We start from the raw sequence: 9,005 nt of genomic DNA, 5'->3' as shown, positions 1-9,005 counted from the left end.
CTCTCTTTTGTTCTCTCTCTCCCCCTCTCTTTTGCGCTCTCTCTCACCCCTCTCTTGTGCGCTCTCTCTCACCCCTCTCTTTTGTGCTCTCTCTCACCCCTCTCTTTTGCGCTCTCTCTCTCTCCCCTCTCTCTCTCCCCCCCTCTCTCTCCCCCCCCCTCTCTCTCTTCCCCCCTCTCTTTTGTTCTCTCTCTCCCCCTCTCTTTTGCGCTCTCTCTCTCACCCCTCTCTTGTGCGCTCTCTCTCACCCCTCTCTTTTGTGCTCTCTCTCACCCCTCTCTTTTGCGCTCTCTCTCTCTCCCCTCTCTCTCTCCCCCCCTCTCTCTCCCCCCCCTCTCTCTCTTCCCCCCTCTCTTTTGATCTCTCTCTCCCCTTTCTTTTGCTCTCCCTCTCCCTCTCTTTTGCTGTCTCTCTCCCTCTTTTGTGCTCTCTTTATCTCCCCTCTTGATCTCTCTCTCCCCTCTTGATCTCTCTCTCACCTTTCTTATCTTTTCCCTACCCCCTCTCTCCCCTCTTTTGAGCTCTCAGTCTGCACGGACTTTCACTGGCCGCCTGGCCCCGCCCCTTCACACTCAGTCACGCCCCTTCACGCTCGACCACGCCCCCGCCATGCCCACTTCTGCTCGCACTGCAGACTTAGGGATTGTAAGGCCAGGTGTGTTTGTCCTCGTGCTGTCTCTACTGCGCATGACAGCTTCGGACAAACACACTTGACCTTTTATAGTATAGGATAATAAGATCCTACTGGAAAATTGTTATTATTAAATGGGTTCACATATTATTTGTCTGCCTACTTTTGATGCTGTGTTGTAACAATAACCATATGCCCAGAATGTGTTCCAGAGATTGGTATTGTCAATCATTAGCTAGCTCCCGGCACATTGCTGCTTCTGAGCCAACCTAGGCATTCTTTTCAACAAAGGATACCAGAGTACATGTATATTAATAATAGTATATTGAAACGTCTCTTAAAATTGTTTGAAATAAATTCATTATCGCATTATCTGAATCTTATAGTTGTAGCAATGGATTTGAATAAACTTATACAAGTAATGCTGCGGATGTTGTTTATTTGCAAAAATAAAAATACGATAACACTGTTAAAACATCGCAGCAGCACACGATATTATAATTAATAACGAGCGCAGCACTTCATCAGTTAATTACGCAAAACGTGGCGATGCACGCAACGTGCGCGTCTTAACCAATAGGAACTATCTAACAAGGAATTCTAACAAGGAATCCAATCAACAGGGTGCCGTCTGACATTTGAACCAATCAACTGGCGGGGTTTCATTTAAGGGTTGCACTCCCCGGGTCTGTTTTTATCAGGTGTTATTTGTGATTGTTTACGGTAAGGTGCTGTGTGGTCTTGCTACTAAGTGTCGTCTGGCGTATGTCCTTGTTTAGTTATTGCCTGTGTGTGCTCAGTTACAGGTAGTAGCAAACTTACTGCTCTGGGAGGGTCACTACATGGTTTTTGTTGTTTGGGGCGTATCGAGTCGAATGCTTCTTTTAACTTCTGTCTGTTTTAGTCGTTGGCATCAGTTACAGCTGAACCTGGTTACTAATATCACTGCTGTCTCATGTGAAGATGACTCACAACCATGTTCTACCGCTACTGATGGGCAGCTAAACTCATGTGCATTCATGGCCAAAGGCTTTATTTGGTTTCTATAGACGAAAGACGTTAACTGTGTGGGGAAAAAGTTGTGATGTTTTATTTCGGAGCAAATTCTGTTGAGTTCGAAATTATGAATCTGTGGGTTAAGCTTTTTTATGTTTACGTCTATTATATATGGTGTATTGAAGACTATAGGTGTTCTCTAAGTGGTAGTTTAGTCAGACAGTTTTTACCACAACTTGTGTCTCTTCTAGATCTAGCAGGCAACAACCTGGAACTGACAGGGTTATTTATAGGTTGTCAGCCTGGAATGATTTTATCCTACTGCCATGATTTTAAAGTGACAGTAAAGTCATCATGAAATAGCTGCTATAGTAAAAATAAAACAATGCTCTAATCTGTTAGTACATGTAACTTTAAGACTATCAACCTTAGATTACTGTGTTTGACACCTGCCAGTCTTGCGTATAAAACTCTGCTGATCCAATCCGTAGTGCTATTTGCTTGACTCAGATGTGGAGCTATCCTTTCTGCTTGGGGCAGGTAAGGGTTAAACAGTTTGTGGTTGATAGTTTTAGAATTGCAAGCTCTAATGGTTTAGAGTTTTTTTTTTTTTTTTTTAAATATAAGTTCATACCTAGGTATGATCAGGAGCAGCACTGCTAGAAGCTAGGTGCTGACTGGTGGCTGCACATACATGTGTTTTGTCACTGGGTTCAAGCTAGGTGCTGACTGGTGGCTGCACATACATGTGTTTAGTCACTGGGTTCAACCTGATATGATGAGCTATCTCCCAGTAGTGCATAGCGTGGTGCTCCTTCAACAGAAGATACCAAGGTAATGAAGCAAACTGAACATTGCTTAAAATGAAATACTCTGAATTGAGGATCTTGTTTCATGTCCCTTTTAACCTCTAGCACAAATCATGACAGTCTTTAGTGTGGGTGATGACCATGTGTTTATCGGGGGGGGGGGTTGCTTGAGGAGCTCATTGTGGTCTCAGCTGCCCCACCACATACAAGGTATCTAACCTTGCAGTGGAGACAAGGTAGTGCAGGGCTGCAGGCAGGATCTTACAGGGCCATCAGCAGGTTCTGAGCATCACTTTTTACTGTTTAATGCAGGGAAGATAGTTTTAAAATTACATGCTCTAATACATTTTTTTTTTTTTTTTGTCTGACCATTATGTCCCTCTAAGTGGGCTGCATAGAGGGGTAAGTATTCTCATCTCTTAGATCAATTAAAGCAATATGGAACCCACATTTTGTTCATGATTTAGATAGTGCATGTAACTTTAAACCACTTTCCAATTTACTTTGTTCCTTTGTTGAAAATACCTTTGTAGGCTAGGGAACAGTGAAGCACTACTGGGAGCTTGCTGCTGACTGGTGGATGCCCATATATGCCTGTCATTGGAGTACCTGATGTGTTCAGCTAACTCCCAGTAGTGCATTACTGCTCCTTCCACAATGGATTGCAAGAGAACAAACCAAATTTGGTAATAGAAGTAAATTGGAAAGTTGTTTTAACATTCTATCTGAATTGCAAAAGATACATTTTGGGTTTCATGTCCCTTTAAAGGGACAGTCTAAAAAAAAATTGTTTTTGTTTAAAAAGATAACGCCTTTACTACCCATTCCCCAGCTTTGCACAACCAACATTGCTAGATTAATATACTTTATAACATTTAAACCTCAATTTCTGCCTGTTTAAAAGGCTCTGACAGCCTCTTAATTGCATGCTTTTGTATTTGCTTTTCACATCAGGAGACTGCTAGTTCATGTGGACCATATAGATAACAATGTGATGCCTGAGAAGTTATTTAAGAGTTAGCACAACACAGTACTAAATGCAACTCAATAGCTTTTAAATAGTCAGTCATGTGATCAGGGGCCTGTCAGAAGATGCTTGGATACAAGGTAATCAAAGGTAAAGTGTATTAAATGTATCTTTATTTGAAAAAGCAGGCCAATTTTTGGTTCAGAACCCAGGCAGCACTTGCTGATTGGCTACATTTATCCCCAGCTACCCAGGTGCTGAACCAAAAGTGGGCTGGCTCTTTAGCTTACATTCCTTTATCAAATAAAGATGGCAAAAGAACAAAGAAATTTATTTATAATGATCAGGGGCCTGTCAGAAGATGCTTGGATACAAGGTAATCAAAGGTAAAGTGTATTAACCTCTTAAGGACCAGGCATTTCAGGCCACTTCCCCAAAAGACGAGCATTTTTTGCCATCACTACATTTAATCCGAAATAGAGCCTTTTTTATATTTACCTATCAAAACTATAGATATAGTGTAAACAACCTTACCTAAAGTATTGATCTATGCCCATTTTGGTATATTTCATGCCACCATTTCACCACCAAATGCAATAAATAAAAAAATTAAAAAAAATCGTTCAGTTTTATTTTTCTCACTGAAATTATTTGCAAATAACTTGTGCAATCATGGCACAAATTGTTGTAAATGCTTCTCTGGTATCCCATTTGTTCAGAAATAGCAGACATATGGCTTTGGCATTGCTTTTTTGGTAGTTGAGCCGCTAAATGCTGCTGTGCACCACACTTGTATTATGTCCAGCATTGAAGGGGTTAATTGAGTAGCTTGTAGGGTTCATTTTAGCTTTAGTGTAGAGATCAGCCTCCCACCTGACACATCCCACCCCCTGATCCCTCCCTGACTCCTCTCAAACAGCACTCTTCCCCACCCCTAATTTTTTTTTTTATATGCTGGGTAGTATCCCTCTTACCTACCTTATCCCCCCCATGGTTCTCTAACCCTTCCCTCCCTCCTCTACTTATTTGCTGCAAACTTAGGTACTACAACAGAACACTTTTTTTTTTTTTTTTTTTTTCTCTCCCCCTTAATCGCCTTTGGTGTAGTGGTGCCACGTACTCCTGCCCTCCTCCAGCAATGGGCTGAAACGCCCACTCGTGGGGCATGTAGAACTAGCGAAATCTCGCTATTTCTAGTGAGATTGCGGCAGAGAGAAGCCCGGGACTGCAGTAACGTACAGGGTACGTCGCTGGTCCTGAAGGGCATAACGACCAGCGTCTTACAGGGTACGGCGCTGGTCGTTAAAGGGATACTAAACCCAATTTTTATTCTTTCATGATTCAGATAGAGCATGTAATTTTAAGCAACTTTCTAATTTACTCCTATCTTTATTTGAAAAAGCAGGCCAATTTTTGGTTCAGCACCCAGGCAGCACTTGCTGATTTGCTACATTTATCCCCAGGTGCTGAACCAAAAGTGGGCTGGCTCTTTAGCTTACATTCCTTTATCAAATAAAGATGGCAAAAGAACAAAGAAATTTATAATGAGTAAACTAGAAAGTTGCTTTAAATTGCATGCTTTCTGAATCGTGAGAGACAAAATTTGGGTTTAGTGTGTCCTGCTTTTAACGAATAACCCTCAGTTGAGAGACACTGTCAGAGCAGAAGGAAGCAAGTTTTCTTCCACAGAAAATATGTAATGTATAATTTTAGCTCATATTAGTCGAAAGAGTAGGCAAGTTCTCAATATTAACCAGTCTGATTATCATTTGATAGTTACCATTCCTGTTGCAGAACACTTTTTTTTTTTCTAATAGAAATCTCCATCTTTCAGAATAAAGATGGCAACAATGATTTATGTTGATCAAGAGAATGGAGACCTCACTAGCCTATCATCTAAAGATCGTGTGAAGCATTCTGCAAAGTCCAGTAAGTATTTGAGGTGCAACATATTTAAAAAAGATCAATATTTTGGTAATTATCTGTCCTGAAAGAGTAGATATTCTTGCATTGCATGCTGTAAACGATCCAGCAATGAGCTTGTGTTTGTTTTCATATAGCAAAGCCTTTATCTAGCAAGGGTCAGACTTCATACCCTGGCAAAGTCTTTAAGTCAACTGAACCTGTAGCTTCCAGGAAAGCATTGGGGAATGTCAACAAACAGGTGGTACCTCAGAAAGTGGCTACGACACACACTGCCTTGAAGAAACTTAAAGGGCCTGCGGCAAAAAAGGTACAATACAATGCCACTTATTCATCACAAGTTAATTGGATTTTTTTTTTCTCACTGCACGTCCAAACTACATTGTGGGGTGCTGTTATATGGGATATTCCTGTGTGCATGTGTGAACTGCCTTTTTGTTTAAAAAACAAAACATTTCCATGCAAACAAATGGAAGCTGTTTATTTTTACTTGTGTAGATAGTGCTATACAATTTTTTTTTTTTGGCAATTTTGATATATTTAGGTCAATCATTACCAATTATCCCCTCATTTAAAAATTGCTTCCAACTCTACAGCCTTGTCTTTCACAATGAGTGGGCTTGACAAACTTTTTTTTTTTTTTTTACAAGTGAGGTTTATATAGGTTTAGTCTAATTTATTTTAAATTTTTTTTTTTTTTTACAACTTTCATTTAGTGGCTATTGCTGTTTAGCTGGGCTAAATGCTCATGCTACTCAAATGGTCTGTTGTAAACAATCATGCTTTAAAGTCAAATTTAAAGGGATCAAAATTAAACTGGCATGATTCAGAGCATGTCATTTTAATACTTTTAAATTCACTTCTATTTTCAAATGTGCTTTGTTCTTAGTATCCCTTGTTAAAAAATTAATACACACATATCCTGCACACATTTGTCTCTTGTTATTGGCTAAATGGATATTTTCAGCTTCCTGTCAGTAGTGCAATGCAGTCCCTTCAGCAATGGATAAGAGAATGAAGAAAATTTAATAGAATTAAATTGGAAAGTTGTTTAAAATGTTCTATATGAATCAAAAGAAAATTTTGGTGTTTACTATCACTTTAAAGGGACATAAAACAAGTTGGGATAGAGACAAAATAGATTTAATTTACCTGCAAATTTATACAGCAGTGCCTCACCATTAACACTTTCTTTTTAAGTTTCTGAATTGTACAGCTCTAACTCCCCCCCCCCCCCCCCCCACAACACAATTCCTTATGGCTGTATCTATCTCAACCTTTGCTTTGGTAGAACACAAGACTTTAACACATTATCTGCTTGAGCATACATAGAAGCAAATAAGCTGCTGTGAACTCGGTTGAAATACAATGCCTGTGTTTCTGATGCTAAACACTGATAAGGGGAGGTGGGTCACAGCGTAGCTATGTAACTTTGCTTATTTTTGGAAAATTATTTTAAAATACTTGCTAGCAACTTCATTTTTTTTTAATGCAAACTATTTACTTAATTAGCCCTTTTAGGAGATGCACAGATCTCTAACAGATTTTACTCAATCTGATGAAATTTGAATACATTGAGTGTTGGACTTGAATAAAATGCCTGAGTGTGTGCTTATGATTTCTGCTTCTATACTGCAGGCTACTGACTCAGCTTACCTTGCTAGGCCTCCTAAAGAAGATTATCCTGACATTGAAAACTTTTTCCCATACAATCCTTCAGGTAAGTCCATTTGTGCCTCACAAGTTAGCTGTGAAGTGATCAACTATGCAGCTTGTAACCGTCTGACTTGAGGCCAAGTATAAACAAATTGACAAAACTTGGGCAACTCAGGTCATTATATCTGAAGTTCTATGTGGAACTTATTAGCTGTGGTCTCTTTACACAGATTTTGAAAGATTTGAGGTCCCTGAAGAGCACAGTCTCAGTCACATTTGCTTAGCTGGTATTCCTCTTATGGTGCATGAGAAAGAGATGGCAAAGTTTGAGGCCCTAATAAACCTAGAACCTGCTCCAATGGATATGCCTCTTCTGCCTTGGGAATCTGGTAAGTGCACTCTGGCTATAAGTGGTGCAGAACACTTAACTAGCAGTCTGTTATTAGCCTTAAATGTAAGAATTATATATACTACATATATTTTGTGCACTTAGCAGTAGTTTCCTGTGATGCCTTATTGTAGAACATGGGTTAATCTGCTTGTATAGTTAATCAATTGCATAACCAGAATTTTTTTTTCCTCCCATTCCACAGATACTACAGACACTGTACCAACATTCCTTGCCAGTCTTGAAGAGATCACACTGGAAATGCCTCCTATTGACTACTGAGTTTGTCTTTTTTTTTTTTAATTTTTTAAAATAACTTTTTTTGTAATAAAATGTTTTAAACTCTCTGCAGTTGTGTGGAATTATTTGTCTTGCTTCTGCACACAACCTAAACCTGCCTTACATGTGTGTTTTTGTTTTATGGTTTTATATAGGGTATACACAAAAAGCCCTTTTCTTAAAGGGCCACTAACATGAAATTAGTTTCACAAGTCAAAGCATCCAATTAAAAAAAATCCCTCAAATGTGCTTTTTTTTTTTTTTTTTTTTTTTTTTTTTTTTTTTTTTTTTTTTTTAAATAAAAAAAAATATATATTATATACTCTCTATCCCCCAGCTCCTACTGAGCATGTGCAGAATTTAAGTTTGGGTTAATTGAAATTTTGCCGGAAAATCTATTGCTCATTTCAAGTTCAATGTGTTATTACATTCTTTGTTAACTATTCAATTCTACTATATCTAGTGACTTTTCATACTAGCTTCTACATAGTTCAAAGGGAGTATTAGACTGTAAAACAAGAATTAACACTGACAGTGGGAGCCCACATCTACTCCTGGTAACGAGTCCTGACTCATAAAGCAGCTAGGGTTTTTGTTTTATACTTTCACACCGTTGGAGTGTCCCATGCGATCCTAACACTGCTGGGCCTTAATGCTGTTAAGGCAGCATGAAACGTCCTACCATATATGGCGTAATGCAGCTTTTACCTTTAAATAAATTAAGAATCTTCCTCAGTTGTGCTTAGCAGCATAGGCAGTCCATGATCCAATACTGGTCTTTAAATCACGTGATTAAACGACCATCTCATGATTTCATTTTTACTAATTGTTTGTTACTTTGTTCTGATGGTAACACTAGTACCAGCACAAAGGGGTTAAGTTGCTTTCTCTTGGTATCCTAGGAAGGTTCGGGAGCAGCAGTGAGTTTGCTATGAGATCTAGCTGCTGTTTTGGTGGCTGCACATATTTGCCACTTGTTACTGCCTCACCTGATGTGTTCAGCTAGTTCAGTGTTATTTGCTCAAAGGATACGAAGTGAATCAAATTGCTAGCACATACAATATTAATCAACGTTGAGAAATGTTTGTTTACATTTATTTTTTTGGATATTTGACTGATCTGTTAATCTATAGCAACAAAATGTCTTGTAATTGCAGGCAGTATAATGTGATAACTGGAATGCTGCAATACATGTTGATATCATGCTTTGGGATTTCACTGGAAGCCTCATGAGTGAGGCAGTTCACTCAATTGTTTGACTTTAAAATCATAATTTACTAGAGAATTGAAAGTCAAACCGTACCTATGTTGTATATGCAAAAGGTTCAGTGAGCACCATGCAAATATTAAAAACCC

At 38.9% G+C, this 9,005-nt stretch overlaps 1 protein-coding gene across 1 annotated transcript; it reads left to right on the top strand.

The window, feature by feature from the left end:
* Positions 1-1,318: 1,318 nt before the first annotated feature.
* On the top strand, positions 1,319-7,717 carry LOC128663970 (securin). The gene is made up of 7 exons (XM_053718589.1): positions 1,319-1,354; positions 2,823-2,838; positions 5,221-5,332; positions 5,464-5,636; positions 6,965-7,046; positions 7,213-7,371; positions 7,576-7,717. The coding sequence occupies exons 3-7, from the start codon at positions 5,245-5,247 to the stop codon at positions 7,650-7,652; spliced, it is 579 nt and encodes a 192-aa protein (XP_053574564.1). The 5' UTR covers positions 1,319-1,354; positions 2,823-2,838; positions 5,221-5,244; the 3' UTR covers positions 7,653-7,717.
* The last annotated feature ends 1,288 nt before the right edge of the window (positions 7,718-9,005 follow it).

Source organism: Bombina bombina, chromosome 6 (assembly GCF_027579735.1).
Source record: "Bombina bombina isolate aBomBom1 chromosome 6, aBomBom1.pri, whole genome shotgun sequence".
Taxonomy (NCBI): domain Eukaryota; kingdom Metazoa; phylum Chordata; class Amphibia; order Anura; family Bombinatoridae; genus Bombina; species Bombina bombina.
Note: the sequence above shows the minus strand (reverse complement) of the source record. Positions and strands in the feature narration are given on the sequence as shown.